Source organism: Pelophylax lessonae, assembly GCF_965119305.1.
Source record: "Pelophylax lessonae genome assembly, chromosome: 2".
In the NCBI taxonomy this organism is placed as follows: Eukaryota; Metazoa; Chordata; class Amphibia; order Anura; family Ranidae; genus Pelophylax; species Pelophylax lessonae.
The window spans coordinates 373,243,950-373,257,752 of record NC_138769.1 but is presented as its reverse complement, the minus strand read 5'-3'; the positions used below and the strand labels follow the sequence as shown (position 1 = coordinate 373,257,752).

General features: G+C 44.3%; 1 protein-coding gene across 1 annotated transcript in view; it reads left to right on the top strand.

Moving 5' to 3' along the window:
* Positions 1–1,867: 1,867 nt before the first annotated feature.
* Positions 1,868–13,803, top strand: part of ELOA (elongin A) — a gene marked incomplete at its 5' end in the record, with an annotated part of 60,898 nt that continues 48,962 nt past the window's right edge. The window contains one exon of the mRNA XM_082248528.1: positions 1,868–1,987. Coding sequence (XP_082104654.1) covers positions 1,868–1,987 — 120 coding nt within the window. The remainder of the gene's footprint in view (positions 1,988–13,803) is intronic.

Genomic DNA, 13,803 nt, shown 5'->3' with positions numbered 1-13,803 from the left:
CGAATTTTCCCGTACGACAGAATTCTACTTCAGAAGTGATGTTGTGCTGGATTGTTTTGTATGTGTTCTTTTGTCTCTGAGCATGCCTAGTCTTGTTCTTAAGATTTATTTTCCGTCAATCTGTACTGATGAGACGAAAATCGGACGTGGTTTTGACGGATGACAAAAATTAGCCTGCACATCAGGATTTGGTCAGCCAAAAAGTCGGGAGTCGGCTGTCTAAAAGCACCATGCTAACGATCCGAAAATCGACAGATCGGCCGTCTGAAGAATTTTCCCTACAGATTTTCTTATTGTGTGTATGGGCGGGCCTTTAGTCTACCTTTTTGTTACCAGGTATGCCTGTATTTGGGATGTAACCTGGTGCAAATGCTTCCCCTTTCTGCCAGCAGGCGGGGTACCTCCCCCCCCCCCCCCCCCCCCCCCACAGCTTCTGTTGCATTTAAATTGCAATGGCTATGTGGTGGTGCGCCTCCTGCACAGCAGTCATTCACAGGAATCTGAATGAATAATTACAAGTCCTGTTTTCCACTACTACAGGTATGGCTTGTAGTTCTTAGTGTGGTAATCGGCACACTTGTTCATTAAATGCTCCTCCAGGCCTTCAACTGGCAATCCATATCACGGTATGCCTGGAGAGCTGGAGGAAAAATGTGTAGGTGCCCAATGGTGCATCTGTTATCCACAGATTGTGGGTGCAATGATTTACAGGATCCATTCATGATTTGTGATCTTGGGCAGAATATCTGCGAATTATGACCTTGATCTCAAATAGTACTGCATTTGCAAATTGCATGTTTAGGTGCCTTTCATTTTCAATGGAGCCTAAAATGCAGTGCGGTTTTGTGGTTATTGCACAGCAAACCTGCTCTGCTTGAAGCTTGTCACCCAAAAGAAGCTCCTGCTCCTTTTTTGGGTGATGAGCTTTGTGTTATGGTTTGCTCCGATAATTTCAACAAAACTGCAACACGTTTTAGGTACCATTGAAAATGAATGGCACCTGAAGGTTTTATGATTATAGAGCTGTTTTGAGATTGTGGGGAGATTTGCAGAGATTTTGCCCCTGCCGGTTCACACTGTACCGACTTGTCAGGCGACTTGGTGGCCTGACAAGTCGTGCTCCATTCTGTGCAATTGGAACCGTTCTAATAGGAGTGGCTCAAGTCGCTCCGACTTAGAAAAAAGTTCCTGCACTACTTTTGGGTAACGCCGGAACGACTTTCATTGACTTCCATTATGTGAATTCGGTGCAAGCAGCGCCAAAGTCGCGGTGCACGGCTACTTCAAGTCGCCCTGAAGTCGTGTCACCATAGCGTGAACTGACACTAAAAAGAAAATGCATGTTTATTTACTTTTATTTTTAAGGTAAACTTAAAGGTTCATAAATAAAACTTCAACCTTAGATTAGCTGGCAAGCAAGCTCCTAAAAATGATCTTGATCTTGCATCAGAATGCCTAGAGGTAGAAGATACGGTTTCATTCTTAGACAGAAATGTCGTTTTTCCAAGTTCTGAAAAAAAAAAATCACATAATACAAGATCTACTTTTTGGCTAGCAATGAATGAAGCTGTGTGTGTGTATATTAAAAAAAAAAAAAAAAGTGTTAAACAGGCTGCCACCTCCTCTTCAGTGAGAACATTCATGCCCAAGTCTATCAAGTAACAAGGCTCCCTGCCAAAGCAGCTGTGTTTAAAATAAAAAAGTTAAAACAGGTTCGCTTTAATGCTTTCTGTCAATGAAAAGGCTAGGGGGCGTTTCGCCAGTACTAAATATGGCAGCCTGCACGCCTTCCCAGCAAGTCTTGGATCAGACACGTCACGTTGCAAGTTCCGGTGCCATTAACTTGGATAGCTGGCGATGCTGGGGAATGTGGATTAAATATAACTTCCGGTGTGCTTGCCTGCCAGTACTAAAGATGGCGGAATCCGTGATGGAAGTTGTGGAGAAGCTGCAGTCTAGACTCTCGGCCAGTGCTGAACCTAAGAAGGTAAGATTGGGGATATGGACGGCGGTCTGAGTAAAGGCAGAGAGAGCAGAGCAGGGCAGGAAGCCTGTGGTGTGCGTATATGAAGGATCGTGTGATCAGGACCTGTGTGTGTGTACAGATCATACACTGAGTGATCGTGGGAGCTCGGAACACTCTAGTCAATGGTGTGCTGTTACCGGGGTACTACATCCCTATCAGTGTTTGTGTGTGGGTGCGGAGCCTTGTGACTGCACAGGGATCCTGATCCGGCCATATGCTGGAGACTGAGTAAATCTAGAGCTTCTCCTATGTGTCTAGTGAGGGCTCACTTATAAAGTATTCTCTTATACTTCATCACAGCTTATCAGAACACACCAGTCATCATCCTCTCATCTCCTAAACTAGAAGATGGATGGCTCTGGCATTAGATTTCTAAGTAAATTCCCTGGTTTCATGTAAGGCGTTGGGGCTCATTCACACCATAGTGCATGTATGCAGCGACATGGGTTCCTCAACTTGCACTGTAATGTGATTTTACTGTGCAATGCATTGCTTAACCCCCTCATTTCTTTACTGTTTATGTATGACACGTTATAGTGTCGGAACCGCACACACTACTTGTCCTGTTTTATTCAGCGCACAGCAAAATGTTGCTGTGGGGGTCACTAAACTGAATGGATATGAGGCAGATTGCATTGGTGATGTTTGCAGATGTGAACATGTCCCAAAGCCCAACTCTAGAAAGAAATAAAGCATGTTTTTTCAACCTTATTTCAGTCAAGGCACCCTTTAAACTAGGGATCCTCAAACTACAGCCCCTCCAGCTGTTGTAGAACTACACGTCCTATGAGGCTTTGTAAAACTCTGACATTCACAGACTTGACTAGGCATGATGGGAATGGTAGTTCCTGAACTACTGGAGGGCCGTAGTTTGAAGACCCCTGTTTTAATTTAAAGACAGTCTCAAAGCACCCTTTAAAATTACGGACAGTCTCAACTCACCCTTTAAAATTACGGACAGTCTCAAAGCACCCTTTAAAATTACGGACAGTCTCAACGCACCCTTTAAAATTACGGACAGTCTCAACGCACCCTTTAAAATTACGGACAGTCTCAACGCACCCTTTAAAATTATGGACAGTCTCAATGGACCCTTTAAAATTACGGACAGTCTCAATGGACCCTTTAAAATTACGGACAGTCTCAATATGGCATTTCCATGATTCAGTGCAGAGCTGTTCTCTGCTCAGAGCTATAAAAAAAAAAAAAAAAAAAAGGCAGCCGGAAAAGTTTATCACAACATTGCTTATGCTGAGATAAAAAGAAACATCATTTGTATCATTTGTTTTTTTTTTTAGATCTTTTAGAGGGATGAACTTCAGTTTGTAAATGTGGTTAGTTTTACCCACTGAGAGTCGGTTCACACTGAGGCGATCTGACTTCGGGGGGCGACCTGTGAAGTCGCATGCACCGCTGTGCACCACGACTTCGGCGCGACTTGCAGGGACTTCACATAATGGAAGTCTATGCAAGTCGCTCCGAGGTCGCCCCAAGTAGTACAGGACCCTTTTTCTAAGTCGGAGCGACTTGTGTCGCTCCTATTAGAACGGGCCCTGTACTACTCAATGGACCGCGACATACCGCAACTTGTCAGGCTGACAAGTCGCGCTAGTGTGAATGGGCTCTTAAAGTTATTGTAAAGTCTCTTGTTTTAAAAAAAAATAAAATAAAAATAAAACAAACATGTTATACTTACCTCCTCTGTGCAGTTGGTTTTGGACAGGACAGCCCAGATCATCCCCGGGTCCCTCGTTCCTGCTCCTGGCCCCTCCCTCCTAATGAGTGCCCCCACAGCAAGCAGCTTGCTATGGGGGCACCCGAGCTGAGTTGCAGCTCCGTGTGTCCATTCAGACATGGAGCTGCCATTCAGCCCCACCCCCTTTCTCTCCTGAATAGAGTACTAACTTTGACAGCTGCGGGAGCACTTGCGGCTGTGTCTCAGCCAGTCTCAGCCAATCAGGAGAGAGAGAGTCTTGGGCGTCCGAAGGACTTGTGGACATCACTGGGAAGAGATGTCCTCAGGTAAGTATTGGGGGGGCTGCTACACCCAAAAGCTTTTTTATCTTAATGCATAGAATGCATTAAGATAGAAAACCTTCTGACTTTGCAACTCATTTAAAGACTAAGCCTTTTTTGACATTTGTTGCTTACAAGTTAAAATCAGTATTTTTTTTGCTAGAAAATTACATAGAACCCCCAAATATTATTTATATATACTGTGTGTGTATATATATATTTATATATATTTTTTTTAGCAGAGACCTTAGAGAATAAAATGGCGGTCGTTGCAATTTTTTATGTCGCACTGTATTTGCGTTGCGTTCTTTCAAAAGCAATTTTTGGGAAAAATTAAAAAAAATGAATTAAAATAAATGAAAAGTAAAGTTGGCTCACTTTTTTTTGTATAATGTGAAAGATGTTAGGCCGAGAAAAAAATTGTGTCATTTTTTCCAGAATTGTGCAGCTCTAGGACAGTCTCAAAGGCCCCTTTAAAACTATGGAGAGTCTCAAAGCTCCCTTTAAAACTATGGAGAGTCTCAAAGCCCCCTTTAAAACTATGGAGAGTTTCAAAGCCCCCTTTAAAACTATGGAGAGTCCCAAAGCCCCCTTTAAAACTATGGAGAGTCTCAAAGCCCCCTTTAAAACTATGGAGAGTCTCAAAGCTCCCTTTAAAACTATGGAGAGTCTCAAAGCTCCCTTTAAAACTATGGAGAGTCTCAAAGCTCCCTTTAAAACTATGGAGAGTCTCAAAGCTCCCTTTAAAACTATGGAGAGTCTCAAAGCTCCCTTTAAAACTATGGAGAGTCTCAAAGCTCCCTTTTAAAACTATGGAGAGTCTCAAAGTGCCCTTTAAAATTTTGGAGAGACTCAAAGCGCCCTTTAAAATCATGGAGGGTCTCAAAGCACCCCATTCTAAAATGTAAAAATGATTCTAATAGTTTTACACAATGCGGCAGCATCGATACATATAGGTCACCCAACATTGGAAGTAATTTATTCTTACAAAGCAAACACACTTTTGCACACTAGTACCGACTAGTATTCTAATGTTTCCCTTCCCTCTAAGTTTCTCTGAATCACTCAGCTAATGTGACCCCAGTGTTGACGGAGAGGGGCAGGGGAGGGTCAAACAAGGATGCTGTGCAGGTGATCAACACCCTTCTTATCCACACTGATGACATCAATGGTTGTTAGGATGCTGGTGGCTGGAAGGTTGAAATGGTGCACTATGACCTGTGGCTTTGTGTAACTAATAGGCATGCTTGATTCACCCGCTGGCTTGTATACATTTCTGGGCAATTTTTAGCAGGGTCGAAACAACTAATCGATTATGAAAATAGTTGTCAACTATTTCCATAACTGATTAGTTGGTCTGCATACAGAATACATTATTTGTTTACATATCAGGAAATACAGTGATGCACACATGCAGCTCAGTACATCGTCCATACATGTCAGAAGACACAGTGCAGCACACATGCAGCTCAGTACATCGTCCATACATGTCAGAAGACACAGTGCAGCACACATGCAGCTCAGTACATCGTCCATACATGTCAGAAGACACAGTGCAGCACACATGCAGCTCAGTACATCGTCCATACATGTCAGAAGACACAGTGTAGCACACATACAGCTCAGTACACCTTCCATACATGTCAGTAAGTGCCTGACAACTTGTGAATATAAATGTGTGAGGAGCAATGCCTCATGGGACATGTAGTCCTGGGCAGGAAGTGGGTGGTTCTAAAGGCAGAAGTTTTTTTTACCTTGCTATAGGGGCACTCTATACTATACTTTGCAGCTTGCTATAGGGGCACTCTATACTATACTTTGCAGCTTGCTATTGGGGCACTCCGAAGGCAGGAGGAGCCAGAAACATCAGTGGGGGACCCCAGAAAAGGAGAATCAGGGCTGCTCTGTGCAAAACCATTATACAGAGCAGGTAAGCACACTGAACAAAATTTATAAATACAACACTTTTGTTTTTGCCCCCATTTTTCATGTGTTTAACTCAAAGCTCCAAGACTCTCCTTTGCCGAGTTAATCCATCCACCTCACAGGTGTGGTATATCAAGATTCTGATTAGACAGTATGATTATTGCACAGGTGTGCCTTAGGCTGGCCACAATAAAAGGCCACTCTAAAATGTGCAGTTTTACTGTATTGGGGGGTCCGAAACCAGTCAGTATCTGGTGTGACCACCATTTGTCTCACGCAGTTCTACACATCTCATTCGCATAGAGTTGATCAGGTTGTTGATTGTGGCCTGTGGAATGTTGGTCCACTCCTCTTCAATGGCTGTACAAAGTTGCTGGATATTGGCAGGACCTGGAACACGCTGTTGTATATGCCGATCCGGAGCATCCCAAACATGCTCAATGGGTTATATGTCCGGTGAGTATGCTGGCCATGCAAGAACTGGGATGTTTTCAGCTTCCAGGAATTGTGTACAGATCCTTGCAACATGGGGCCGTGCATTATCATGCTTCAACATGAGGTGATGGTCGTGGATGAATGGCACAACAATGGGCCTCAGGGTCTCCTCATGGTATCTGTGCATTCAAAATGCCATCAATAAAATGCACCTGTGTTCGTTGTCCATAACCTACGCCTGCCTATACCATAACCCCACCGCCACCATGGGCCACTCGATCCACAACATTGACATCAGCAGTGCTCATCCACACGACGCCATACACTCTGTCTGCAATCTGCCCTGTACAGTGAAAACTGGGATTCATCCGTGAAGAGAACACCTTTGCAGTGCCAGACGCCATAGAATGTGAGCATTTGCTCATCAAGTCGGTTACAACGAGCTGCAGTCAGGTCGAGACCCCGATGAGGATGACAAGTTTTCAGATGAGCTTCCCTGGGACAGTTTGTGCAGAAATTCTTTGGTAATGCAAACAAATTGTTGCAGCAGCTGTCCGGGTGGCTGGTCTCAGATGATCTTGGAGGTGAAGATACTGGATGTGGAGGTCCTGGGCTGGTGTGGTTACACGCGGTCTGCGGTTGTGAGGCCGGTTGGATGTACTGCCAAATTCTCTGAAACGGCTTATGGTAGAGAAATAAACATTCAATTCACTGGCAAAAGCTCTGGTGGACATTCCTGCAGTCAGCATGCCAATTGCACGCTCCCTTAAAACTTGCATTGTACTGTGTGCTAAAACTGCACATTTTAGAGTAGCCTTTTATTGTGGCCAGCCTAAGGCACACCTGTGCAATAGTTATGCTGTCTAATCAGTATCTTGATTTGCCACACCTGTGAGGTGGATGGATCTCAGCAAAGGAGAAGTGCTCACTAACACCGACATAGACAGATTTGTGAACAATATTTTAGAGAAATGGGCCTTTAGTGTACTAAAGTCTTAGATCTTGGAGTTCAGCTCATGAAAAATGGGGGCAAAACACAAAAAACAAAAAGTGTTGCATTTATAATTTTGTTCAGTGTATAATTGTGAGTTAGGGACCTTAGATTGTAAGCTCCTTGAGGGCAGGGAATGCTGTGAATGTACAATATACAGTGTATGTGAAGTGCTGCGTAAATTGACAGTGTTATACAAGTACCTGTAACAAATAAAGCCTAGGTCACGTGATGTTTGGGTCCCAAGTCTTCTCTCCTGTTTACATGAAGCAGGTGTCTCCTTTGGGTGACTACATGCCTGTGTGATGTGGACACTTCCAGTGGTGGGGTCCTCTCACATCAGCTTCAGGGCAGTAGGGGACTGGTCACCAAAGAGATCACAGTCAGGGAAAAGTGACCAGTCCACAGGGCAGGAAATCCACTTTTCTAACAGGAAATTGTGAGCTTGAGATGTTAGTACCTGGGATCAAGGTACTGGGGTCAAAAGTGCTTTTTTTTTTTTTTTTTTTACAGTAATGATGGGAAAACATAATTTGCATACTTTGCACTGTCCAAAATGTAATTAAAGCCCAACTGTGGGCAGAAATGTACTACTGTACTTGCTTCCCAAGCCAATTCTGACACGTCTCTCCTACATGTAAAATGTATCCTTTTTTTGCTACAAAATTACTTAGATCCCCCAAACATTTTATATATACTGGTCACTGGTATAGTGACGTGTGTATATGTATTTTTTTTAAGATATGGTCCTAAAATGGTGGGTGTTGCAATATTTTATGTCACACAGTATTTGTGCCACGGTTTTTCAAACGCAATTTGTTAATGAATTTTAGTAAACACAAACACAATATAATACCAATATTTTTCGTAAAATCTAAAAGATAATGTTACACCGAGTAAATGGATACCATACATGTCACGCTTTAAAATTGCGCACACTCATGGAATGAGAACAAACTACGGTGCTTTAAATTATCCATAGGTGATGCTTTAAAAGTCTTTGCAGGCTACCTGTTTAGATGTACACAGGAGATCTGGTGCTAGAATTATTGCTCTCACTCTACCATTCGTGGTAATACCTCACATGTGTAGTGCGATCACTGTTTACATATGCTTGCGGGATCGACGTGTGCGTTCGCCACTGGGTGTGAGGACAGGGGCATTTAGAAAATCAGTTTTATTTTTTTATTTTTTATTTTTTTTTACACGGTTTCTTAACCACTTGCCGTCCGCCCGCCATAGTTTTACTGCCGCAGGCTGGCTCGGTTGCGCAAAACGACGTAGCTCTATGTCAGTCGCGCACGTGGTGCTAGGGAGTGAGCGCCCCCCCGGCGCGCTTCCGCCGCCACTAGACAGCGGGGTTGCCCATGCACGGGGCCGGCGGCTGACTGTTCTCTCTGAAATGATCACAGCGCGCCTGTGAGCGCCCCCCCGGCGCGCTTCCGCCGCCACTAGACAGCGGGGTTGCCCATGCACGGGGCCGGCGGCTGACTGTTCTCTCTGAAATGATCACAGCGCGCCTGTGATCCTGCTATACGTATAGGATCACAGGTCTCTGGGGCTATTTCACAAGCCCATCCCCCATACATTTAGAAAACACTCCCCTAGGCTCACACTTAACCCTTTGTTCACCCGTAGGTTAACCCCTTCCCTGCCAGTGTCATTATTACAGTAACAGTGCATATTTTTAGCACTGATTACTGTAGCAATGTCACTGGTCCCCCCAAAAATGTCAGGGGTCCGATCTGTCTGCCGCAATGTCGCAGTCCCGCTAAAAAATCGCAGATCACTGCCATTACTAGTAAACACAAAAAATAAATAAAAATTACATAAAACTTTCCCCAAGTTTGTAGACGCGATAACTTTTGTGCAGACCAGTTAAAATACGCTTATTGCGATTTTATTTTTTTGGGGTTTTTTTTACCAAAAATATGTAGCAGAATGAAAATTGGCCTAAAAGGATGAAAAGTTTTGATTTTTACATATGTTTTTTTTTGGAGAATGGTATATAGCAGAATATGAAAAATATTGTTTTTTTTTTCAGAATTGTCACTCTTTTTTTGTTTATAACGCAAAAAATCAAGATCGCAGAGGTGATCAAATAACGCCAAAAGAAAGCTCTATTTGTGGCAAAAAAAAGGACATCATTTTTTTTTCGGTACAGCGTTGTACGCCTGGGCAATTTTCCGTTAAAGTAACACAGTTCCGTGTCGAAAAAAATGGCCTGGTCATTAAGGGGGCAAATCCTTTCCGATCAGAACTGGTAAAAAAAAAAAAAATGGATTACTTTTATTGCTGTTAAAAGGAATGTAAACATCCCTTGTGACCACTACAGCAGTGATAGGTACTGTTTATAGAGAGATCGCCTATTTCTCCTATGGGCTCTAATGCAGCTGATCAGACACAGTTCAGCTGCTTCACTGGTCGCTATGCGGCCAGCAAACAAAGAGCTGAAAGCGACAAAGTAGTTTCAGTACTTTCAGGTTCTGACATCACACAGTGGGAGGAACAACTTCAGTTCCTCTCACTGTGAGTCCAGAGCTGGATGCCGTCGGTCACATCGTTACTGGGCTTCCTGATCGCTTGGGAGAGCCCAGTGAAGGTGGTGATGGCAGCAGGAAGGGGGTGGGACCCCTTTCCGACACCCATCAAAGTATTTCAGCTGCTGCCCAGCCGCTCAGATTACTTTTACATAAAAGAAAATCGCTGCTTGTAGCCTCAACCATGATCCCGGTATCACCGCTTCCCTACCGCGATGTATATACACTTGTGGCCGGCAAGGAAGTGGCTAAAGTGATTGTAAACGATCACCTTATAAAACAACCCATTCAGTTTAAAATAGAAATGAAAGGCAAAACATTTGTGTATAGATATAAATACCTTTTTTACCACTTTTTTTTTTTTTTTTAGTTAAGAGTTATCACATTACCTCTGTTCTAAGTGACATAAGAGCTGGGGGAGGAGAGGAAGCAGTAAACTGATCTTGCCCAGTGTAAAAGGCTGTGTAGTGGGGGGGGGGGGGGGGGGGTCAGGATAAGTCTGATCATTGGAGGAGAGCAGGCTTATCAGGATGTTTGATTACTGGAGGAGAGGTTCCCAGCACTGTTAGAGAACTGACCACAGTGTATTCTCCTGCTTAGTGTGGTCAGTTTTTAATAGAAAAGCAGAGGGACAGGCAGGAACATCAGGTATTTCACACAAAGGAAGCAATACAAAGAGAACAGGATCATTTCTCATACAAGTACATAGTGAATTAGCCTCATATCAGGAATATGAAGTGTTGGGTTTAAATATTCTTTAAATCCCAATCACCAAAAGTCTCAGGGAATTTTGGAAATGTATTCTAGTTACATTTTACATCTATCATTGTCAATAAAGTACCTGGTAATCTTTCCATGATGTTCCTGATTCAGGCACTTCCTTTTAAAGTGACAACGCTCTGTTCCTGCCTTCTAATTGCTCTCCTGCATTGTTACCTAGGCACATGCCCTCAGGGAAGGCTATAAGTAGCTGTGCAAATCCACATGCATGTTTAGTCTTTTTCACTGTCAGGAAGGCAGCCCTGAGAAATGCCATTCATCTGCCACTGGTGAATATTCTTGTAGGCAGAAAGTGGTTGCAAAGAAACTGAAAGAAATTGGCAAGACTGAGAATAAAAAAGGTGAAACCAATGTTCTCAAAAAGTAGAGGTGCACCAAACCGAAAATGCAGGATGCACTTGGCCAAAAACCGAAAATAACAGTTTCTAAAAACAAAATGATATATTTATATATCATTGTATTATATTCAACTTTTAAATTTAATATTACGAATTTAAATTAATTTGTCAGCCATTATCCGCACCCTTAGCGCAAAAAAAGCTGAAGAAAAATGCATCACTTTAAATTCTATGTATGTGTTCATACTGGTCTGTTGCGCTTCCGCTGTGGTGTTAAAAATTGTGCTTGCTTAATATTTAGGCAGTTAAAAAAAAAAGAAGTACCAAAAAACGCACTCCTGTTGAAAAGCAACAAGAACGCATTAATAACGCGCCCGTGTTACGTTTTTGATGCAGTTTTTGAGTCACATTACCTATGAAAAACAAACCATAAGCACAGTATTAATCGATGTGTGTTTTCAGCTCCATTATCGCACCTTTTTCTCTTATCGGCAAAATGCCGATAACACAATTTTCGGCTCATATGTTTCAGTGCATCTCTATCTAAAAAAAAAACACAAATTGTTTTTGCAAACTAAATGTCATGCACTTAGGGGGTGCCATTTTTAAGGCCCCCACATATGCTGAGCATTTAGCCCTGGTGCATGGAGCTCTGGCTTTTAGGCATAGTCAGATGGCACAGGTGCCCCGTCTAGCCCAGCTGGAGGCAAGCCTGTCAAATTGTGAGAGGCTGACAGCTGTTGCTACTGGATGGGGCGCCTACTGGTACGTACTTCTCGAGCAGTATGTGCCCAGGCATAAATGCCCGTAATGCAAGAAGTCTATAGCATCGATATAGTCAGGCTGCCAGCAGCAGGGCTGGGCTGGACACCTATGCCATCCGCCCGCAGCTAAATGCTCAGCGTACATGAGGCCTATGGCAGATGGTATGTTCATTGATAATCCAAAAAATAAGTACTGTATTTATGGATCATTATAACATTGACATACATATGCACACAGAGAGAGTTCTCTGGGAAGTTTTCTTGAGTTTATCCAAAGGACATAGCAATATAACAGACGTAGGAGTACAAAGGGGGTGGGCATAAGAGCCCAGAAAACCTCTAGTGTTTAGTTAGCTAATAATAGTCTGGCAATCTGTAGGTCTTGAGTAGGAAATCCAGGGTTGCCAAACTTTAGGGACTATTTACATCTACATAAAAGAGGAACTAAACCTACCAATTTACATGTGTATTAAAATAACATGATTTTGGGGGGGGGCGTGGCCGAACCTCGGATGTGAGCAGACGTGGGAACTGATAGCTCCGCCGAGACTCCTGCTTCTTATCCTGCTACCAGCCTGATCCGACGCCTTATGGCACTTTTCCACTGCAAATACCAGCTCGGCTCTACTCGGCCCTGCTTGGCCCGGTTTGCTTTTCCACTGCTGGTACTGCATGGTATAGTGTCGGAACGGTTCGGTACGGTACGGTATAGGTTTGCTTTTCCACTAAAGTAGTACTAAGTTAAGTGGGTGGGATAACAACGGGGTGGGTGGGATTCTCTGACCAATCAGTGGCTAGTAGTTACTGCATGCAAAGGATTGTGGGATATGGTACCAGTTTGGTACCTGTTGGAACCACAATCGAGTAGGTACTGTTTTTTCAGAGCCGTACCGTTCGGTTCAATGCAGTGGAAAATCAATCCTATACCGTACCATACCGAACCGTTCCGACCCTATACCATGCGGTACCAGCAGTGGAAAAGCACAAAAGCGTGCCGAACCGGTACGGTTCCATGCAGTGGAAAAGCGCCATTACTTACCTCGAACGGACCCGGTAACACCTTTGAACGTCCGTGACGCTCCAGTGAGTCACCCTACTTCCCGCCGCCATGCAAAAACGCCAGAAGGAGGGGAAAACTGCCGTGGCCGGGCAGGCCCAAGATGGCGCTCCCGCGTTGCACATCTCCCATAAAGAGACTTACCTGGAGGCTGCTCAGAAGCTCTTTGCTAAGCCGGCTTTGAGGGATCGTTCCTCTTCCTCTGGCGCCACACCGAGCGTATCACTGGGTTCTCCTTCAGATGCGGATGACACGGTGCCTCTGGGTGACATCTCTGGGCAGCTCCATGATTGGGAACCGGCCTCCACAGACCAGGCCCGGCTGCAATCCTCACCCTCTCCTGACACCGAGCCCACCCTCAGAGACGTTATGTGGCTGTGAACACTTGTAACACCTCTATTACAGCCCTCACTGCTGAATTGAAGGGGGTGAAAGCTGAAATCTTTCATACGGCATGACATGCAGAAGTTGAGGGAGAGAACATCTGCTGTGGAGGGCCGGGTTAGCTCCCTGGAGGATGACATGATTCCCCTGCAGAGAGAGGTCAAACACACTGCTCTACTGTCTGCACAGCAAGCTGCCAGACTGGACGACCTGGAGAACAGGATGAGAAGGAGTAATGTAAGGGCGATTGGTATCCCAGAAAGAGCAGAGGGGAAGAATCCTGTTGCCTTTATTGAACACTGGCTCATTTCCACCTTTTGGGCAAGACTCCTTTACTCCCAGGTTTTCAGTGGAGCGGGCTCACAGAGTCCCCATGTGCCCGCTTCCTACTGGTGCCCCCCCCTCGCACCTTCATATTCAAACTTCTCAACTACAAGGATAGAGACACCATCCTCTCTAAGGCTACAGGTATGCAGGGGAAACTGGTCCTTGATGATGCTAAAATCTCCCTGTTCCCGGACTACTCTGCGGAGGTGCAGAAACAGA